At 39.9% G+C, this 23,088-nt stretch overlaps 1 protein-coding gene across 1 annotated transcript in view; it reads left to right on the forward strand.

The window, feature by feature from the left end:
• Positions 1 to 828: 828 nt before the first annotated feature.
• UPF2 (UPF2 regulator of nonsense mediated mRNA decay) overlaps positions 829 to 23,088 on the forward strand; it is a 53,616-nt gene continuing 31,356 nt past the window's right edge. The window contains exons 1-9 of the mRNA XM_066318821.1: positions 829 to 1,262; positions 6,018 to 6,397; positions 8,032 to 8,811; positions 12,515 to 12,675; positions 13,678 to 13,875; positions 15,092 to 15,241; positions 15,649 to 15,752; positions 16,073 to 16,158; positions 22,505 to 22,613. Coding sequence (XP_066174918.1) covers positions 6,036 to 6,397; positions 8,032 to 8,811; positions 12,515 to 12,675; positions 13,678 to 13,875; positions 15,092 to 15,241; positions 15,649 to 15,752; positions 16,073 to 16,158; positions 22,505 to 22,613 — 1,950 coding nt within the window. The 5' untranslated portion in view covers positions 829 to 1,262; positions 6,018 to 6,035. The remainder of the gene's footprint in view (positions 1,263 to 6,017; positions 6,398 to 8,031; positions 8,812 to 12,514; positions 12,676 to 13,677; positions 13,876 to 15,091; positions 15,242 to 15,648; positions 15,753 to 16,072; positions 16,159 to 22,504; positions 22,614 to 23,088) is intronic.

Raw genomic sequence — 23,088 nt, forward strand, 5'->3', positions numbered from 1 at the left:
GTTGCCCAAGAGGTGATGCCGTGCCCAGACGCGTTGGCAGAGAGCGTTTCCAACAAATCCCGGAGTTTTGTGCCACTAAATTCACCACTGTAAAATATCCTCAGATGTTCAGGTGGGAACAGTGACTGGGCAGGAGGGCAGAGAGACCGAATTTAGACTAGAAAACACACCCAGTGACAGAATCACAGAATGACAGAATGGGTGGATTTGGAAGGGATCTCTGGAGATGATCCAGTCCAACTCCCCTGCCAAGGCAGGGTCACCGGAGCAAGTGACACAGGAACACATCCAGGTGGGTTGTGAATGTCACCAGAGAGGGAGACTCTGAGGGCAGCCTGTCCCCAATGTTTTGCCATCCTCAATGTAAAGAAGTTCTTCCTCATTTGAGGTGAAATCTCTGGATGTTCTATTTTATGGCAATTGCTCTGTCACTCAGCATCACTGAGATGAGCTGGGCACCATCCTCTTGGCACCTGCCTTGGATGCATTTACTGGCATTCATGAAATCCCCTGTCAGTCTTCTCCAGACTGAGCAGGCCCAGTTCCCGCAGTCTCAGCCTCCTCATCTGTGGGGCTCCGCTGGACCCTCTGCAGCAGTTCCGTGACTCCCTTGCACTGAGGAGCCCAGAACTGAGCACGGGAATGGACGCCCATTAAACCACCCCTCAGGCAGTAACGTGGTGTTCAGACACTGTCACCCCAATGTTTTATCACGGTGACACCTGAGGGCCCCACCCGCGACATGACGGAGCCGTGACGCCCGGAGGGCACAGACACGTCACTGCGGTGACGTCACGCGGGGCCACCAGCCGAGCCGTGCACCGGGGCCACCAAGGAAGCGACATTCCGAGGCTGTTTCCTCCTTCCCCGCCGCCGTGAGGGACGCGGGGCCGAACCCTTTTCCTCTTCCATTCCCATCCTCATTCCCGTTCCTCTTCCCCTTCCGCCTCCGCACTCCCGGTAACCCGTCCGCCGCCAGGACCCCGCGCGGGGCTGCCCTCCGCGCTGCCTAACCCCCGCCCCTCGAGCAGCGCCGCTCCGCGCCGCCCGCAGCCGCCGCTCTGCCGCCTGAAGCGGCGCCGCTCCTCCCCTGGCGCCCGGGCGTGGCGGGGCGGGCGCGGCGGGCTCGGTCGGGGCGGTGCCGTGGGTCAGGCAGCGCGGCGGCGGCCCCGCGGCCGTGAGGGGAGAAGCGCTCGGGGGCCTCGGAGGGGCGGAGGAGGCGGCGGCGGCGCCGGGCGGGCCCATGTCGGCACCGGGCACAGGTACCGCGGGCACGGACGGGACGGGAGGGCGGTGCCGGGGCGTGTGTGAGAAAGGGGTCTCGGGGAGGGCGGGAGGAGGGCGCGGGGGCCTGGCGGGGGCACGGGGAGGGGGGTTCCGGAGGTGAGGGGCCGTGGGGCTCGGAGTAGGGAAGGCTCGGGTGGCGGTGCCTGAGAGCACGGGGGAGAAGGAGGCCGGGAGGACCGGAAGCGGCTGTTCCCGAGCTGCTGGTCCCACCCGGGAAAGGGCCCGGGCTGCGGGAGAGCTGCGAGCGGGGATTGGGGCGGTAGCGAAGGAGTTCTTTTATATTTAGTGCCTTGTCTGTGCGCCTCTGTTTCACGGTGGAAAGCCCGTTCCTGCAAGTCCGGCAGCAAAACTCTGCGAGAGGTGTAGAAGCGAAAGTAAAAGTGCCCGGCTGTTCGACAGGCCGGCCAGAAGATGTGTCAGTGGCCTGGAGTTGTGTTAGGGGAGGTTTAGGTGGGATATCAGGAAAAGGCTCTTCACTCTGAGGGTGGTTGGGCACTGGGACAGGCTGCCCAGGGAAGTGGTCACGGCACCGAGCCTGTCTGATCTCAAGAAGTGTTTGGACAATGTTCTCAGGTGCATGGTGTAACTCTTGGGGTGCCCTGTGCAGTGTCAGTAGTTGGACTTTGATGATCCTTGTGGGTCCTTTCCAAGTCAGGATATTCTTTGATTCTGTGAACCTTCTCTGCTGTTGTGTAAGAGACTCCTCTCTCCCTCTGCACTACGGGTTTTTTTGATGGTGTTTTTTGTTGTTTTGTTTTTTAAATGTGTGTGTCTCGTCTTCCAAAACCTCTAAGTTTATTTTATCTTCCAAAACCTCTAAGTTTATTTTCTCCTCACTGACCTGGGTATTTTTCTTATTCACTTTCCCTTGCATTTAGACAACTTCAATTGTATTTCCGTTTTTGAAACTTTAAAGTCTTCTAGTGTTGTGATAACTGGTGACGGAGTAGTTTGTTGCTCTTTGAGATTTTTCAGCCAGTCAGAGGTGCGGCATCTCGCCTACTTTCGTTATCTCCCGTATCTCTTGTACTAGAGTAGCTGCAAAAAGGACTCTTTATGTAATCCATTTAACTTCTAGTGAAAAATCTCATTGTGTTTAGTTAAGTAGAACGGTATTTCCTTCCCTCATACTTGTGTTTGCGAGGATGGGGATTCTGCATCATCTTACTCCAGGCTTTGACAGTAGACTGTTTTTATTGACTTGAGAGGATTGCTTTGAGGGCCAAGGTGTTGATGTTTATTCTTTTATCCTGAATTGTGAGTGGATTCATGATGCTGAATACCTGATATTTACTGAGTAAATACACAGATGATTTTTCTTAAATGTTACTTCTGTATTTCAAGACTATTTCTTAAGTCTCTGAGCTCAGAGTATCATGAACCCAGTCCCATTCTTTCAGATTCCAAGATTATTGTTAAAAAAAGTAGAAACTTAAGTACAATAAGAATTGACTTAACTGCAAATGTGTCAGTGTACATCAAATATTGAAAAATTAAGAGAAGTAGTTCACTCTAAAACCATATTATCTGTAGGTGCTGAAACTGAGAAGGTTTGTACTCAGTTTGTACTCAGTACTAAGTGTAACTACAGACATGGGCTGCTCAAAGGCATAGGGATGTTTGTCTTGTCTGTTTTCTTTGTCCTTCCTAATTTTCTGGTGTGAGTGCCGGTTTGTCCTACTGTTGGCTTGTGCAGTTCGTGTCATTATTATGTCTTTCCATCAGTACATTCATGTAAATGTGAGATATTAAATAGAATAAAGTTTCTCTTAATGTTTCCGTGCCATCTTCAGCCTTACTTCCTATGGAAATAAGGCCCAGGTGAGCCAGCTGTTTTTCTCTGCTATCCCACAACTTTTGGGAAAGTTGCTTGTGGGACAGTTCTGCTTGTCACAGAGGCTCTGCGCCGGCTGGGAGCTCAGCCCATGTGGAGCTCGGCGGCCGCACCGCCTCCTCCTGCCCTCGGGCGTTTGGTGTCCGCACTAACGAGCTGGCAGAGCCATCGGAAAGGTTTGGGAGATAAGGAGCTGTACACGTTGCAGGTAGTGAGAAGTATTGCAACAGACCTCTTCTGGGATACAGAACAGAAACCTATTGTAAAACGAGATTTTTAGGTTTTTTTTTTTTTTTTTACTCTAGTGTTCACTGGGGAAAAAGTGGATAATACTGCCTTGTGGTCAAAACTATAATGTGCCCAATTATGCTCCATCCCTTTTCTCTTTATCCCATCTTCTCTGGTTTGCTTTTACACAAGCAAACATCAGATACCTCTTTAAAACAGAATTATGAGTTCCTAAATTTAGTAAGAGCTCAAGCGCCACAGTGATTGTGGTAAATAACCATGTTGTTAAAAGTTACATGTGTAGCTGGATGTTTTGTTCAGAATGTTGGAACTGTGACATGCTGTTCCAGCATTTCTTTAAACATAGGCAACCCCTTCCCTCTTTGGTTAGGTACTGATTTCATAATAATACTGTTTTCAGATCAGTGTTTTTGGAATTCAAGTAGTTCTGAGATCTTGAGATCTGAAATTTTATAGTTATAGGCATGCATTAGGGAGCCAAATGTGCTACTGCTTGTTTAAGCAGTGCTGATTTGATTTCCATAAATCAGTGTCAGAGACATTTCTCTGTTGGTGCTGTTGCCAGTTGCTGCCGGAGGCCAAGTCATGAATAGGTTCCCCATTGGTGAATTATCACTGCCCAGGTATGAATACTAATACTGTAAAATTTTTTGCACACCGCTTTTTCTTCAGAAGTCCTAGACAAGCACTTTAAAAATTGTAATACAAAGTTTCATTTGGGTGGGTTAGACAGGATATGAATCTGTCAATTTATGGTTTTGGGAGATGGCAGAGGCAATGTGCAATGCTTATTAATATGTTCTTTATTGTGAACTCTTAATTATAAACATACTTCAAAATAGTTGAAATTAATACCAGAAGCACTCTACATTAGATTGGAATACAGGTGTCTCACTATCCACTCTTGAGTAGATGCAGGGAATTGGTGAATACATAATCCAGTGTAAAATGTTAGAAAGGCAAAAAGAGGGGTGGCCATTGATGTTACTAATAAAAACAAAGTGATGGCTCTTCAGAAATCATCACATGCAATGGTGTCCTATCAGTCCCACCTATACTTGGATTTAACGTGAAACATGTAAATAGGTGGAAATTACTTTCGGTTTTAAGAAATTAATTTAGCCTGAAGTAAAAGCCCAGGTGGTTTTAATTGCTTCTTGTGGTCCTGCCTGGCCCACCTGACCCTGATATGTGTCAGCAGAATGCCATTGCATTCTAGGCTGTAGTACCAGGAGTTAACTTAAGGCTGAAGAAGGTGAGTCTTTCCCCTCCGCTCAGTACTTACCACATCCAGGTGTGACTTCTCTGTTCCCAAGAAAGGCATTGACATACTGAAATAAGTCTGGTGGAAGATCACCAAGAACACAGGGAGGCTGGAGGACATGATGTCTGAAGGGAAGCAGAGAGAACTGGTTCTTGATCTGTAAGAAGAGAGGGAAATCTTGTTACTGTCTTAGAACAACCTAATGGGAGAGCACAGTGAAGATGAAGCTGGCTTCTCAAAGCTGTGCAGGGATAGGATGCAAAGAAACACAGTTTGGGGGCATGGCAGTTTTCAGGTTGGTATTAGGAAAAGCTTTTTCTCAGTGTGCACAGAGGGGACCACTGCTTCTTTTTTCCTGGACATACTAAAGCCTTAGCCAAGCCTTTGATCTGCTTGGATCTCATTGGAGCAGGGGCTGAACTAGGTGCTCATCACAGTTTCCTCCTAATCAAAATTGTCCTGGGATTTTACCCTTTTGTGTTCAGTGTGTGTTACCTTTTGTGTCCTTAGCCAAATGAAAAACCACAGCTTAGAGGGCTGGAAACTCCAAAGATGCTAAAGCTCCAACAAAAACGTTGGTTGAGTAGAAGGAGAGAGAAACTGTAGCCTTTGATAAGTCTTGCTGATTGCAGCGTTTCTGCTATTATTTCCGTTTGCTCTGCCGGCGGGGAGGTTTGTGCTCCAGCTTAGTCAGCACTGCTCCTCTTCAGCTGCTGCTTGTGCTGAGTGCCGGAGGTGCTGGGGAAACCTGGGCAGGGGTGAGGAAAGGAAGCAAGTTACGCCTTTTCACAGTGAGGATAATCCAGCATTGGAGCAGGTTGGCCGGAGGGGTTGTGTTGTTTCTTTCCTTGACGCTTTTCAAGACTGGAACTGTCTGGTCTGAACTCATCACTGACCCTGCTTTGAGCAGGAGGTTGAATTACGTGAGGTCACATCTAACCTGCATTATCCTATGATCCTAAGTAGTGGTAGTGGAAGGGGGAGTATTCTTAGGAGATGTGTAGAAAGGTCAGTGAGGTGCAGCTGGATGCTGATGTATCAAGCATGTACTTATTTTTAAGCTGGGATTACTTTGTTTTCATCAGTCTTGAATTATTTTTTTTCAGATGGACTTGTTTATGTTCAAGATCTAGCATTCCTTGCATTGTAGAAACTTCAAGATGCTTTTATTTCACAATTCATGCTGAAGGCAACTTTTCAGAACAACACGCTTCCAAAATTATTAGTTTTTACCTGTCAGGTCCATTCCTTAGTTCAAGAAAACGTAAACCTTTATTTTGATGAGTCACACATTTGTGAATTAAGTGAATATGGGTGGGCTGTGAAAAATGACTTAAATATCAACAGCAATTTACAAGTACTTGTTTTCCTGTGGTTCTGCAGGTTTGCCTGGGTAACACAATGCCAGCTGAGCGTAAAAAGCCAGCAAATATGGAAGAAAAAGAACCTCAGTTAAATAATAAAGAAAAAGAATTTAGTGAAAGGCGACCAGTGAGCAGCAGGGAGAAGCCAAAAGAAGATGTGAAGGTTGGCATGAAAAGAGAGACTTTAAAGGTTCCTGAAGATAAAAAGAAAAAAATGGAAGAGGATAAAAGAAAGAAGGAAGACAAGGAGCGGAAGAAAAAAGAAGAGGATAAAGTAAAGGCAGAAGAAGAGCAAAAGAAGAAAGAAGAAGAAGAAAAAAAGAAACTTGAAGAAGAGGAGAAAAAGAAACAAGAGGAGGAAGAGAAAAAGAAACAAGAAGAAGAAGCTGCTCAACTGAAGTAAGTTATCTTTTAAAGATTTAATTGTGCCAAATCTGGAGTTTTCATAAGGATTCTGGTCAGAGTTAAAAACGAGTTAAAAGTAACTCCAAGTGTTGGAGTTACTTTTAATAAGTTGCATATAGTGTTACCAATTTTACCTGCTTGTCTGATTGTGCTTTATATCTTCTAAGAGGTTTTGAGTTTTCACTTGTGACCTCTGTTACTTTGGTCTCTGTTGTGGGGATTTGATCATGTTCTGCATGTGATGCCCATGGAGAGCACAGTTGTGCTTCAGTAAGTGTTGTGATTTAACCCCAAATGGCATCAGCCCCACAAAGCCACTCCCTGCCCTCAACAGGATGGAGAAGAGAATCAAAAGAGTAAAAGTGAGAAATCTCGTGGGTTGACATAAAGACAGTTCAGTGGGTAAAGCAGAAGCTGTGCAGACGAGCAAACCAAAACAAGGAATTCATTCCCCACTTCCCCAGCAATCCCCAGGACAGCAGGGCTCCCTCAAATGTAGCAGTGACTTGGGAAGACAAATGCCATCACTCCTATCATCCCTCCGCTTCCTTCTTCCTCCAGATTTATGTGTTGACCATGATGTCATATGGACTGGGATATCCCTTGGGTCAGTTGGTGTCAGCTGTCTTGGCTGTGTTCCCTCCCAATTCCTTGTGCAGCCCCAGACTGGTCCTTAGTGGGGTGGGCTGAGGAGCAGAAAAGGCCTTGATGTGTGTAAGCCCATCCCAGCAACAGTGAGAGCACCCCTGTGTTAGCAGCACTGATTCCAGCACAAATCCAAAACACAGCCCCGTAAAGGATACTCTGAGGAAAATTAACTCTGTCCCAGCCCAAACCAGAGCAGTAAAGAAGCACAGATGCATTTAAGATGAAGTATTATTGTCCAAATATTGGGAATACAGACTCCTAACAAGTCTACAGACCATACATAACAGGAGCAAATCTGATGTGAGAAATGTCATTTCTTTTAATCAGTCACAGACAACTGATACCTGGATGGCAAACTCAGAATGTAACCTAGCAGTTTAATATGTGGTATTGGCAAGACCAATTGCTTATTATGTTATCCAGGAGTAATACAGCATTGAAGGTGGCATCTTTAGACCAGTAAAGCTGAGATTTTGGCCATTCCGAGGTCTGAAATACTTAATTTTTAAGATTTAGGCAATGTCATAGCCAAATTCTAGCTGGGACAGATATATTTCGCCTATTCCAAATTTTCTGTGTAATTTCATTTGTGTGGCAGTAAAAGATTTTCCTTAAATGTATAATACAGTAACGTGTTGAAAGGCTGTTTCCTCTTCTCTGACAGAACTTCATCTCCATCTAGTAAATGGAGTTTTGTATTTATATTTTTGAAGTCTGTTGGGATTAATATGTTCTGCATGGAAATATTTGAGAAATTTTGTTTTGTAACAAGTAGTACTTGCCCTTTGCAACACAAAAACAGTTTCTGTAGCAGATGCTTCAGCTTTCTAGGATTAGCTTCGTAAGTATTTAAGAAGAGAGTAAGATGAAGTTGTGTTAGAACTCCTGAAGGTTTTCCAACTGTGAGCCTTTTTTTCTTTGAACTGCTACCCTGAGATGAAGGCTTCATAACAGAAATGACTAATTTTTGTGTCTCATAGGGAGAAAGAGGAAGCACATCAGCTCCATCAGGAGGCCTGGGAGCGCCATCAGGCACGGAAAGAGCTCCGCAGCAAAAACCAGAACGCGCCGGAGAGTCGTCCCGAGGAAAACTTCTTCAGCAGACTGGACTCCAGCCTGAAGAAGAACACGGCTTTTGTTAAGAAGCTAAAAACCATTACAGAGCAACAAAGGGACTCCTTGTCCCATGACTTTAATAGCCTGAATTTAAGCAAATACATTGCAGAAGCAGTAGCTTCTATTGTGGAGGCCAAACTGAAAATATCAGACGTGAACTGCGCTGTGCACTTGTGTTCCCTCTTTCACCAGCGATACGCTGATTTTGCTCCTTCATTACTTCAGGCTTGGAAAAAACATTTTGAAGCAAGGAAAGAAGAGAAGACTCCCAACATTACCAAGTTAAGAACTGATCTGCGTTTCATTGCAGAATTGACAATAGTTGGGATTTTCACTGACAAGGAAGGTTTGTCTTTAATCTATGAGCAGCTTAAAAATATTATAAACGCCGATCGAGAATCCCACACTCATGTGTCTGTGGTTATCAGCTTTTGTCGGCACTGTGGAGATGACATTGCTGGTCTGGTACCAAGGAAAGTAAAAACTGTTGCAGAGAAGTTTAACTTGAGCTTTCCTCCTAGTGAGATAATTAGCCCAGAGAAACAGCAGCCCTTCCAGAATTTATTGAAAGAATACTTTACGTCTTTGACCAAACACCTGAAAAGGGACCACAGGGAGCTACAAAATATTGAGAGACAAAACAGGTGACAATTGAATGTTGCTTTTTACTTATGAATAAAAATTAGTTTATTTATGAAATGCCTAGATTTGTTGCAGTATTTATGAACAAAGTCTGTTAGCAGTGTGTAGAAGATAAGTGTGTTCTGCAATGTTTCTAAAAAAAGTTCCAAATTTGTTCTAAATACTTAAAGAATAGAGACAAAACAGACTCTTTGAGTATGTTTTAAAGGAAAGGGAAGTTGACCTTTAGCTGTAATTCTCTTTACTCTATTTGGTGCTCTTTCATTATCAGCATGAGAGCGATTCTGCTTTCCCAGCTGGTACTGTCCTTTTCCAGTTGGCACGATGTGATTTCTCCCTTTCCACCCACATGGATCTAACGAAGCATATGCCACAATTGCTTTGGCTTGTTTACTTTTTTTTAGTATACCAAGATGAAGGAAAAAACAGGGTAAATTAAGAAGGTATCTATTACGCTCCAAGGTGGACAAATGTATATTAAAAAAATGTATTAAAATGTTGGAGGGCATAGACAATTTGATAAAAGTTCTCCTAAATATTTATATGTAGTGCTAATATTGCAGGGTATGAATATGCAGACTTGAGCTCTGAATAATTTTATTTCTGCCATGTTCACATTGTTTAATAATTGTTGGCTTTAAAGCATACTGAATTCTCATTATTAGAGCTACCATAAACCCAAATGCTATTCTTAAAACAGTCATTCTTTTTTTTAATTCTGGAAGCATTTCAGTCAGATAGAAAAGAACACATTACTGTGTATAGACACATATTTCAGCTAAAAGGCTGGAACATCTCTGGACATCCATCCAGAGCCAAATGTATGCTTGGAATGCATTAAATTTTTATGTTTCCAAAGCAAGAATCCATTGTGCTGATGGGTTTTGTCCTGCAGTCCTATCTGGTCTCAGCTAAGTGTTGAATTTCACAGGATCATAAACTGACTTTTGAAGTACTTTACTAGTTCAAAGTGCATTACTGACTTAGGTGTAATTTTTTCAAAGTGAATGAATATGAACCTTTATACTTTCACAATTATTGGTTCTGAGCACATTGGTTCTGGCTGGCATTTCAATGAGTGGGTGTTACAAAGTCTGAATGATGGAAAATAGAGGGAAAAATGTTTCTAAGAGGTACAAAATATGTTCAGAAACCAAGAGGCAGAAAGAATGTAAATGATCTGGGAGAGAGAAATATCCTTTAATATTTACTTGTACAACTGGATACAAGTGACTGGACAGAGCCTGAGCAGCCTCGTCTGACCTCATCCCTGAGCCTGCTTTGAGTAGATCAGACAAGGGCAAATGAGGGACCTCTGAGCACCTCATCATCTGAATTATCCCTGTGGACCTGGGTGCAAAGTCTTCTTTTGGGTGAGGAATGTGAAGAGCTATCATTTATCACTGCATTAAGAAAACTGTTACTTCTCTCTCTGAATTTTAAGTTGTTTTAACTCCTGAATAAAAGTTGAGGAATAAGTTTTGTTAAACAAGACATCCAAACATTTTCCTACCAGATTGTATCTGTTTATAACATCTGTAACAGTTTCATGGCATTCGCTTGCTGTGGAAGTGCAAGGCAGGGGAGGGCAAGACAGAAATTGCTGAGGAAGAAGCCTGTGAGAATTATAGAAATGTTCCTCAACTGTGGAGTTTGGAAAAGTGATTGTGCAGTTGATTCCTTACTTGTTTTTGAATTTTTTTATGTGGGTGACAATTTTTAGGGTGTTTTTGTTTGGTTGAGTTGGTTTTGTTTTTTATTCATAGTGTCTTTCCACAGTCACTGAGGTGAATAGGGAGTGAGCTGTTCCCTTTTGTGCATCAACTGCATCACATGTTTAGGTTATGATATTTTGTCAGGTACATAACTTGATTTATCTCTGTCAGGAGAATGACTGTGAAATAATTTAAGCTGTACAGCTTGGTTGAATTAATTGAAAATTGCTGTACTAAATTGGCAGTGCTGTAGTGCTGTGTTACCTGTAGAATGCTTTAGGTAAAATTAAAGCAGACTCAAGCATTGCTGGTTAAGTGGATAGTTAGGGAAAGCTCCTTGAGTTACACTTTGACTTTAATACAGACATAGCACAGAACCTGGTGGTCATTTGGTTACAAAGCTGAAGGTGCAACAAATCTTGTCAGGCTGTGTCAGTGAAATGAAACACCTTGATTCCCCAGTTCTGGAGAGAGTTTTCAAAAAAAAGTGTTTGCTATGGAAGAAACTTACTTTGTCTAAATTAAGGATGTTTTTAAGATGTGCTGAACTTGCCTTGTGCTTTGAAGAGATGTAAAGTAAGACAAGTACTGTGTGCTGTACTTGTAATTGTATTCAGAGGTGAATACATGCTTTTTAAAGTTTGCTTTACCTTCTTTGAATTTGTTACACTTGCCTTCTTGGAACTGAAATTGAGACCTGAAAGTCTTGTATTATTGTTACAGCACTTTGCTTTTTTTTTGTTTTTAATAATAGCACAGAGCTTCAATGCTTATAAAGCTGCTGGTTTAAATTATGTATGCAATTGGCAGTGGTTTCCATGGAAAAGGTATGAATTGACACTTAACATGTTTCCTGAACCCAAACTGAACTACTGCACTTTGCAAATAGTCAGTGGTTATTTAATTTGTTAATTTTTCTTTGCTGTACTTTGCAGGAGTAGACAATACACATTAAATAAGTGTGTTTTATCAGAGACATAGAACTTTTTCCAGCATTAATGCTTCTTGCTCTCTAGCCAGACACCTGTGTCCACTTCTGGTTCCGAGCAAGGATTTTGTTGCTTACCCTGTGAACGTGTACAAAGAAGACTTGTTTTACAGTTAACTTGGAACAAGAAGATTGATATCCCTCAACTTACATTGCTTTAACTGTTTCAGAATTCTTATGCCACAAAATGCTTGTGTCTTTTGGCAAGACTGTGACTGTTTGCTTGTTCCATAATAAATGCCTAATGGTAGTGGAATCCTGCAGATTCTAATGTAATGGTACAACCTGCTTTGGGAATTGTGGGATTTGCACCTTTTTTCAGACTTCTGATGCTTTCGTCTCAGTGCAGGGTGGCTGGTCAGTGATTCCAGCACTTGTAAGCAGTGATTAGGTTCCTTCAAATGCCAGTTACTTTTGACAACATATTTCAATTTTAAAAAATATTATTTGAAACAAGTATGAATAGTTTTGTTGAAGAAAATAAAGAGCAGCTGAGGAAACAACTGTAACTTCTCATAGTTCGGACTGATAGCCTTGAAATAGCTTGGTTTGTTGGAAAGTCAGTGGACTGCTTGCAAATTTTTTGATCCTCCTGGTGCTAATAACTCAAGTAATCGTTTAAACAGTAAGGAAATGGATTGTTGCAGGTGCAAAGCAACTTTTACCTAGCTTGTTGATAAAGTTGAATGTTTTCTTTTACTATGTAAGTCTTCTTAGGACTGTTACAGCCTAATTGTGGCAGAGAGTAAGTGTGCCTTTCTCCTTGGACATGGAAGCTGGAGCTTCTGTGGCTGCACTGTCCTCAGTGGGATCGAAGTTGGAAATTCAGTGTGGTTTGGAAAAATAAGTGTCACTTAAATGTTTGCTGTTGTGGTCTAAAATTGTTACAGTTCCCTCAAAGAGGGCAGGTTAGCTTTGTTCAGAGAAATGCCTAATGGTTCAGGATAGCTCAAATGTATTTTAAGGGCAAAGGTGGTCTTACTGTAAGTTTGGTTTTTGTAGACGCATTCTCCACTCCAAAGGAGAGCTGAGTGAAGATCGCCACAAGCAATATGAGGAATTTGCAATGTCGTATCAGAAGCTGTTGGCAAATTCTCAGTCGCTGGCTGATCTTTTGGATGAGAACATGCCTGACCTCCCCCAAGAGAAACCAACACCTGAGGGTAAGCCAGATTCTAAAGCAGGTCAACAGAACCCTGGAGTCAGCTGGGATGTGGTGGAAAAACTAAGCAAAACTTCTAACCATTGTGTTCTTTCTGCTGGTTTCATTTCATTCAACCTTTCCTCCTGAAGGATATCAGTTAATGAATAATACATTTATTTTTTTTTAATTTAAGTAATTATGCCTAATCTGTAACCGTAACTATTGTATATTCTGTGTAGTTATGGAAGCCTAAGTAATATCTCTTTAGGTTTGTTTCTGGGGATAAAGTAGTAAATGGAAAATGAAAAATGTTTTTACCTTAACATTTCCTTTAATATGATGCAATTTTTAGTATTTAAAAACTGTTAGAGTTTTAAAAGCTGATACTGTTAAAAAATACATTTGAAGTCTATTTTGGGTCATGATGTTATGGGCAGGAACATTTTGTTAAGTCACTGGGTGTGGCTGGCTGGCCTCCTGAGCAGACGGGCAGCTTTCAATGCCTTTAAATCTAAACTTGGAGGTTCATTGAGATGTTGTTCAAATCACAAGCAACTTTTGCCTTAAATTGTCTTGAACTTGAAAAAGCTGTATTTCTTGAATGCCTTTAAATATTAAATTATTCTTTTAAAACTTGATTCTTAAAACTCAGTGGGATACAGTTCATGTTCGTCATACTTAAAGTGATTACTTTTAATGCTAATGTTATTAAAGTCTGTTACAACTTTCTAATACCATATAATGTGCTGCTTAATTTCTCTTGATTTGACGTCCTCTGAGTCTGTTCGTTTTTTCAATTAAAATGAAATTTAGGATTTTAAGATAATTTTTGATATGTCTAATACTAAGACTGAATTGTTAAAAACACTTTAAAGTATGTGTTGAAATCTTTAGGTGAAATTAGAAATAGTGATAGATAGTTAAACACTTTCCTAAAAGGACTCTTAATCTCTAAGGTGCCTCCCCATAAAAATTGTAAATTTGTGTAAGTAACTTTCTTATGGTTTCACTATTTTTGCAGAACATGGACCTGGTATTGATATTTTCACACCAGGAAAGCCTGGAGAGTATGACCTTGAGGGGGGTATCTGGGAAGATGAAGATGCCAGAAACTTCTATGAGAATCTCATTGACTTGAAGGCTTTTGTGCCTGCAATTTTGTTTAAAGATAATGAAAAATATTCCCAGAACAAGGATTCCAGCAAAGATGAATCAAGAGGTAGGATGCTTAGATGACTATTTTCTTCAACACATCTTGTCCAACAGATAAACAAACTTGATGAAAGTAAGGAGTCTCTAAAGAAATAATTTGTGGTAATCAGGACAGTACACCAGTTTGGATGAATTTTTAGGGTATAAACTAGGTGAGGTAGGGATTATATCTGGTTATTAAGGAAGAAAAAAAAGTAAATGCATTTTAATATTGTTAGAATTGTAAATTTCAAGTAATTGTAGTTTAACCAGGGTGAATAAATACCAACTTTTTTGTGAGAAATGGGAAGTTTTCCCCTTTTTTCAGATGTTAGTGTTTGGGGTTTTTTTCAGTGTTATTTTCCTAATAAATTATTAATGGTAAGTGGCTTTGTCAGCATAAACTTTGACTAGATTAGAAGGCCTGGGTGGTTCCTCTCTTCTGGCACAGCTCTCAGTTCACAACCAGGCATGTGCAGACTTCAGGTGCAATGGGATAAAGTCACCATCCCTGGCTCAAAGTGTAAAAGAAGATGCATGTTTGGAGAATTCTGACCTTTCCCTGTAAGGATCTCTAGATATTGGAGCAGCTTATCTAGGGAGACTGGAATCTCTGTCTTGCTATTTTAAAAAACTGGAAAAGTAGCTGTGAAATCTGGTGTGAATAGTGTTCATCTACTTTGACCAAAAGGTTGAACTGGAGATACCACCAAAGTCCATTCCAGACTAATTTTGTCTGTGATTCTAAACATGTTACTTGTTTGTGAGTCTGTATTTCCGTATGATGTGTGCACTGTTTAGAAGGTTCCACACTCGGCTTTGAAAAGTTTTAGAATTTTAATAAGCTTACCTGCCTTGAAATTTATTATTTTTAAATGAAGCATAGTCTGCAAATGCAGTTGGAAGGAGGCTTGAAAAAACAGTAAAATTCTGTAGGTAGTAATCTCCAGTGTTGTGGTCCAAGAAAAATATTAACTGTTCCTTTCTGAATTTTTATCAGATTCAGATATTGTGTTCAAGGAAACTAATCTTTATTTGATCTTTTATATAGCATGTTATTTCATCAACACCTTCCTCCTGTTCTGATTTTGCCTTTCTTTTCTTCATCTGTGTAAAAGATTTTCCATTAAGAGACTAAAGAGATGTAGGTTTAGCAGCATTAATCCTCCTGTATTCTAATAATGACTGTGTATATTTAACAGTTTGTTAGTATTTATTTGGTATTCTGCTTAACTTGTAAATAGATTCAAAAGATGCCAAAGATAATAAGGAAGCAGCTGGGAATGAGGATCTGGAATTGGAGCTGGAGAACCTGGATATTAATGATGATGCACTGGAGTTGGACTGTGGAGATGAGGCAGAAGATCTTACAAAGAAGCTTCTTGATGAGCAAGGTAAAAAGAGTTGGTTTTAAGAATTCTTTTTCTTACTGATATGCTTTTTAACTTGATTGTTTTAGTTTGTGGATTTGTAGAGTGCATTCAGGGCAATTTATTTATTTATTTATTTATTAAACTAATAGCTAGAAACTACTAGGATTGTTTTAAATGTTTTTGCAGCAAGTCATTCAGATAAAAATGAAAATTATTTCAAAGATGTTTATGTAGTGAAAGTTACCAGTTCCTTCACACAGTTTTTAAAAGTTAGCAAGTGTAAAGGCACTTGCCTGAAAAGTAACTACAAAGAGGAATGAATACTTTACAACTAAACATTACAAATGCACTGTTTGGGGAATATGTTTGTAAATTATTATATTGCATAGCTTAAAGATGTCTGCTGCTTGTTTATTTCCCTCTTTTAGAACAAGAGGATGAAGAAGCCAGTACTGGATCTCATTTAAAACTCATTGTAGATGCTTTTCTTCAGCAGCTTCCAAACTGTGTCAACAGAGACCTCATAGACAAGGTACGGTTATAGTTTCAATTTTTTACACTCTTAAAAGTCATAATGCTTGATCAGATAGATAGGAAATAAAGATTTCAAACTTTGGAGTCTGATAGTAGCTGAATTAATTTTTAATCAGTCTGTATTCCTCTCAGTGGACATGTTTTCTAACTGTGCCAGTTCTAGCCAAAACTGAAGAGTTTTCTTTATGGTTGTTTTTAAAGCAGTTGCATATAGTAGAAATAGCTCTGTAAAAGCTGTACTTTAACACCATTTTCTGTTGCTTTCTTGAAAACCCACTGCATTAAAGTGAAGTATTGCATTAACTTTCTTCTCTATAGGCAGCAATGGATTTTTGCATGAATATGAATACAAAAGCCAACAGAAGAAAACTGGTACGAGCACTTTTCATAGTTCCTAGACAAAGGTAAGAACAGAAGGGGACCAAGCTGGATCTACCCATTTATTATTTAATTTAGCATGTGCATGTATTTTTTAAAACCAGTGTATTTTAAAACCATTTTTTTATTCCTGACATGCACTTTTGGAGTGGCTTATGCTGAAGCACCAAAGAAATACTTAGAATCAATGATCCACAACACCATATTTTGTCAAGAGTTAAGATTTTTAGTTAGGATTTTTCCTTGGTACTCAGTGTTTACAGCAGATCTCTTTTCATTACTTTTTTTTTAACTATGAAAATAACAGCAAAAGTTACCTGATACCTAAAAGGGAGGATTTATATCATTCAGGAAAACTTCCACTTTTTTGTTTTAGAGCCTGTGGACAGTGAGAGCACAGTTTGGAGGGAGGATTTCCTGTGATATGTTAATTCTGATGCAGTACATTGGAACAGCCTTGTGCCTTCTGCAACAGCCAGTTCTAGGCCAGCCCCTTTGAGCTTGTCCTCTTTTGTCTGTACATCTGCCTGTGTAAAGCTCTTGCTGTTCTCCTTACCTCTGTGTAAGCAGATTTCCTGCACTTACAGGAAGAGCTCTGCTTCCAAAAATGGTTGCAAATATTCAGATAAAACCACTGAATTTATTGGAGGAATAATATATTTCTGTGTTCTCTGGTAGACTTGAACCTTAAATAAGTGAAATTATGAAGAAGTCTCTTTTCTTGCATCACCTTGCTCCGTTTGTCATGATAAGCTGTTTTGATGCTGAATTTAATTTGAAATTAACATGATCATTTTGGAATTCTTGTTAGTTTACGCTGCTTTGATTCCATTACCTTTTAATGCTGGGGGGAAAAACATAGTTTAAGTATCTGTTTTGTCTCAACAAATGTGTAGACTAGCTTTGAGTAAACAGACTTCGGTGCTTTGTTTTCCTTAAGTTTAATCACTGCTTGTCCTGTGTTTTCAACCTTAATTCAGCCTATTTCTGCATCCCATCTGTAATAAGCATCTGCTGTGCTAATAACCCTGTTATCTTGCTGTGTGCAAACCAATGGTTTGTTTGCTGACTGAGGCATTAACCTGACTCCACGGTGAAACAGTGCATGTAATCTTTCATTCTCTTGTGTATTCTTGCCTCTAAAACTTAGAGGTTTGACATCAGTGTTTGGAGACTTTGACAGAGGCCTGATTGTGCCTAACATGAATTAATGACAGAGGAGGAAGACAACTGATGATCTTCTGTGTTAGATGTAGCAAGGTGCTCTTCAGCCCAAATGTAGGTTGCAGAGGAAGTGGCATTTCTGCTTATCAACCTGCTGGTAGTCATGCAATGCATCAAAACACAATGTGAGAAGGATTTCTTTATCACAGCTAAGAACATCTTACAGCAATGTAAATCAGCAGAAGCACTTAGATTTTTGTCTTCAGCTCCGCCAAGGAGCTTTCAATTCTTGTGACATGGAAGTGACTTTTTGGCTGGTCTGTGACCATACAGTAATGTTTGTACCACTGCCCTGTGTTATTTCCTGGTGCTGTAGGTTCCAGATGCCTGAAATTGATTATTAACTCTTGGAACCTCTTTGGAAATCCTTTATTCTCTTTGCATAATCTGCTAAATAGTGCTAGGTGACAGTGAGGTGACTGGTGAAACTTGTAGATGTGCACAGCAAAAGGAGGTACTTTCAAACAGGGACAGTAGGATAAGATTTGTAAATTCAGCAGTGTGATTTCACAGATGGCATGAAAGCAAAAGTTAAATTTCTGATACATTGCACTGTTAAAAAATGTGTCTATGATCATGCTGTACTATAAACAGAGTTAAGAAACTCCTGGAAGCATACATAGTTTCCTCATTGCCGTTGATTTGTCATCTCGCCAGTGGTAATTCCATTGCCCTACAGATTTGTATTAAAAGTATTAATAATTTTAAAAATACTAACTTTTCTGATAGAATTTAACAGAGCAGGATAGATGGTGGAGTTGCCTCGAGGAGCTGTTCTTTTGTGATGGTTCTGGTCTCTAGTAGTAGGAACTAACGTTGAAATGAATGGTTCAGCTGATCTTCTCACTGTTGATCTTTAATTATAAATCTGAATTTTTCCTAATATTAAGAAGCACTATCATTTGATGTACGAAATTTTTTTAGTTCTTTTTCCTGCTGTCTGCTCTGGGACCTACTTGACTAATGAATAATGAAGCTACTTATTTCTTTTAAGATCTTTAAGTTCAGTTGTGTTATATGCCTGCATTGGTAACCCCATCTCTGGGCTACTCAGCTGGAGAAACAGGATGTTGACTGAGCTGCTTGTTCTGAACACAAGCAGTTGGAGTGTAAATACCAGCTGAACTGCCCATAGATGCAGACAATTTGAAAGGGACAACCTATCCAAATATTTAAGTAAACTGTGTTGCTGCAGTTGATAAAAGAGCAGTTCTGCTGTGTGTCTTCAAGTTAACGTTCATAATCCTTTCTGATATAGAAAATTCTATATATTCTGTAACACACTGCTTCGAGGCTTTGTGTACTGTGCATTTACAATGATCTTGCTCTGTGTATCACTTCACTGAACCATAACAATATGGCTTTGCCTTTCATTATTGTTGTTCCATATTTGTTTTTACTAATCTAGGAATTTTTTGCAATATCTCTCTGGGATACTGTGGGAGAAGAGTGCTTGGTATACTAATGTTTTTGAGGACGGTTTTTTGTGGGAGCTTCAGCAGAGCAATGTCCTTGAGGATGCAGATAAAGCAGTATGTTTTCCAAAAGCATTTAATTTCCAGGTATATCAGTTAATGCTGTTTACATTTAGCTGCTTTATTTGCAGCCATAATGAGGTATTTCAATGACAGGGTAAGTTCTCTTTCTTCTCCTGAGATCACTTTTGGGAAATGTGCAGGCACAACAGTTTCATCAAGAAAGTGTAAAACTGTTTTTTTGTTTGAGGTATAAAACAGACACTGTGAAATCAAAGTCATTATGTAGTGTTGCCAGGGAGCTTTCTTGCTGCCACTAGGGTTGGATAGATTGGGACAAATCAGGATTCTTTAGGTCATAAAACTTAATTTGACAAAAAAGGCCGTTTCTTCCTCAACTCACTGTACATCTGTGTTAGAATACATCTTTGCCCTGCTCTGTTGAATACTGATGAATGGATCACATTTACATTTTCAGCTGTGATTTGAACCTCCAACCCAACAGAACAGAAGGCCTTTTAAAAAGATTTTTCAATGCCAGTATACGAGTGGCTTTCACATTTGCATTAGAGGATTGATTTAAAACTAAATATTAGCCTTTTAAGCCAGGATTGCAGACAGTGATTTAACCCATACTGCTCACAGCTTTAGGACTTTTGTGTGGTTCTTTGCTGCCTAACTGAACTATCTTCCTCTACACAGAATTATTTAGGTTTGCCAGAATTCTGCAATTCTGTAAATGTTTTTCTTTTGCTTCAATAGGAGAAGTCTGAAATCTCTTCTTTGGCTTTAAATTCCAAACAATTCTAGATAAATGTTAAGCAGTATATAGGGGACTGTTGTGGCTTATGATATTTTTTGATGTCCCATCTATGGTGATCTGTGAATTTGCAAGTTACCTGCAGTAAGAGATCAGTTGTTCATGTGGAGGTTTTTAGTGTTATTATTGGTTGTTCTTAATTCAGAAGTTAGCTGCTTCTTAACTGCTAAATAGCTGTGTGCATTTTAACTCAAAAACTGCAAGCCTCCACTATATTTACTGTCAGCTTTTCATCCTGAGGCTTCTTTGTACCAAGGTCCTTTTTGTTCAGTTGAACTTAGCAGTGTTTCAGTGGCCTGTTTCAGTTGAGGATAAAATTGAGGGATGTGCTTGAGATCAAGGAGTTTTATGTTCTGGTGAAGAAATAAAGGCCAAAAGTGCTTCCCTGGTAACATTCCAATTCCACATCATCCTTCTCTTCCACTGAGCAGTGTGGGTGGCACTTAGTACCTGTTCAGGCCCTGTGAATGCACTGCTTTTATCCATTATGATTATGCTAGATGATCCTGCTATGGCAGGAGTTCTGGCTCCATTGCTTCATTCTTTAAGCTGTCTTGTAGAAGCACAGAAATTAGGAAATGTACAAAACGCCCCCTTCACTCTTCCTGGCATAAAATTTTGGATGCATCTATTTTAGAGGGATTGCAATTAGGACTTTGAGAAGTTTTTCTGTAAGTTGGTTTATGATTGGTTTTGTTTGTTTGTTTTCTTTTTAAAAATAAACTGACATTTTAAATGATAGAAAAAAGATATGCTCTTAGATATTTTACTGATGTGTAGCTCATGTGAGCCTGAGATCCAGAATTGACTAGATTTCAGTCCATGGTACGTGGTCTAAAGGACAATGGTCAGAAGGGGTGCTTTTTACTGTGGTGTTGAATATTCACGGTGCTTAACATGGACTTCTGAGAGTGGCTGACTCATCCCTGATGCCAGATCTTGCTTCATAATCACAAGAGCAGGAAGAGAAAGGTTTTGTGGGGTTTAGTTAGGTTCTTCCCCACTTCTCAAGAGAAAGAAGTGCTTTTGGAGGGAACAAAGCACTGCATGTACCAGTAGATGGTGCCACTGATACTGGAATGTCTGCACTTCTGAACATGAATTTTTGTCTCCCCGGAGAGGGAACTAACTCAATCTCTGATTGCCAATTTCAGCATAATTAACCCAAGGCTTTTCCTTATTATATTTCACCTCTTTAGAAGTACCCAGTCTTCGTAGGCTTCCCCATGAAGAAACCTTTTGTGTCCTGCAAGGGAATAACAACAATGTGCTCTAAGACTTTAATTTCCCCCCAGGTATACTCAGTTTACAGAGATGAAATTATTAGCTCTCAGCAGGCAGGTACTTGTTGAGACCAGAATAAAATGTTCTGGTATTTGTCTTGAAAGAGTTGCCATACAGAAATCTCCTCAGTTAAAGACACCCTCTTAGTTCAGCCACAGTCCTCTCTTGGTTTACCTTTTGTGGGTGGATGTGAAGCAGTGAGACTTTCGCTTCTCTCAGAGTTAATGGCTAAATGCTTAATAGCATGGTAGTAATTTGCTGTGCGTAGTCAGCCTTGACTGTGTGTTCCAACAGCATTGAAAAATGTAAATACTGCTTCAGTTATTGATTAACAGAAGAGATAAAAACTGTTAAATAGGTAACTGAGAGACCCACAATGTTTCACCAGGAGTTTTGTGTCTTACCAGGAGGGTGCCTTGTTATGCTTTTTGGTGGAAGTATATTCTGATACTTCTAACCCACAATTTAAGTAAATACATAATTGTCTCTTTTTCTGTAAGTGGGTATTAAATGTCTTGGAAACGGGCTCCAGTGACACAGAAACAGAAAGGAGGCAGTTGTGATGGCTTTGTTTTGGTGGTTTTGTCTTGATGCTTTGTGCCAGGACAAGCTCTATGTATCAACTGTGCTTTTGGATTTTTTGTCAGCATATTTTTTGTTTTCCTTTCCTGAGCAGTAGGGAAAACCTTAATCCTTCATAAAGTGTAAACTCAAGATGCATTTTTCCATTACAGGCAATTTCTCACTAGAAACATGCAAATTTATGATGTTCCTCTCCACATACTTTGGCTTGTTCTAGAGTTTATCTGTTTACTGCATTCACTTAACATTCTGAAAATAAACTGAAAATACTTCCTTCAGCTTGTTAAATGATATTATGAGGCCTCAGGGTGCAGTTGGATTCTCCCTATTTAAAACTGATTTATACACAGCTGGTTTGCATAAATGTGCAAAGGAAATGGGTGTGAAGGCATGTAATTAAGGCAAGAGAGAAGGAAATAAGGAAATTCTGTAGAAAACTTAGCAATATTGCCATTTGTGGGAGTACCAGCAGAGTTTTTTGGGAAAAGGTGGTCACATCACTTCTGCTTAGCTTTGTTTTGTGTAATAACTACTACATTGATTTACAAGTTTCCCACCTTAAAAGTACAGAGATTTTCTGCCTTCCTGGTTATGTCTGCTGCTTTTCAGAAAAAATATTAATATCTTGCCATAACCCATGGTCTTGTCTGCAAGAACCTGTTTTAGCATGTTGAGATGGATCTGAAGTTTCTTTCTGTTTGGTAATTTATTGAAGGTCAAATTCTGTAGCTGATGGTATTCAGCATTTTACCTATGGCAGGAGTTAAAGAGGAAATGAACTGTGAAGTATTCCGATAGGATATGGTGGTTTACTTTCTTGTATTATTTTTAAATGGCAGTGCATTCTGAAGTGGCCCAAAAAGATTGCATGTATGTAGTTCTATCAGTGCATTGATTCTTTTCACAAGTGAAAGGGTACCCATATGTGTACACAGAAATAAGTTTTTGTCTATAAATTGCCTGTTTTGTCCTCTCCTTTGTTTGCAGATTGGATTTGCTACCATTTTATGCAAGACTGGTTGCCACATTGCATCCCTGCATGTCTGATGTAGCAGACGATCTCTGTTCCACGCTGAAAGGGGATTTCAGGTTCCATGTATGTTTTAGTGATTTTGTTTTTTACTGAAACTAGATTAACCAATCTCCTAAATCATCTTTTGGGGAAGAAACCCATTCTGTGTTGTGTAGATACTACTTCTAAAATTCAGTTAATATTTTTCTGTCAGCTCAGCAGTTCTAGAAAAAAGAGGAGAAACTTCTGTAACTTTGTAAGTCCTTGTAAAAGAGAAGTTTTTGCAATGTTCCATATATGCTTACATATTTATATAAATGAACTATACAACAGAAGTTACAAAAATTAGAAACTCTGGTCCATCTGTGGTAAGAGTTTCCTGTAAATAACTTGTTTTTAAAATGAGACCTGACCTACAGGGTCCACTACAAGGCTACTATTGTATTGATCACTGTTATCACAGAGTATTTAATTCCAATTAGATTTTACAATTTTCCACACAAATATATTTTTCAGTGTTGTTTCATTCATTTTAAGTGTTATAATCAAACTTGTTATG

This window comes from Sylvia atricapilla, chromosome 5 (assembly GCF_009819655.1).
Source record: "Sylvia atricapilla isolate bSylAtr1 chromosome 5, bSylAtr1.pri, whole genome shotgun sequence".
Classification (NCBI taxonomy): Eukaryota; Metazoa; Chordata; class Aves; order Passeriformes; family Sylviidae; genus Sylvia; species Sylvia atricapilla.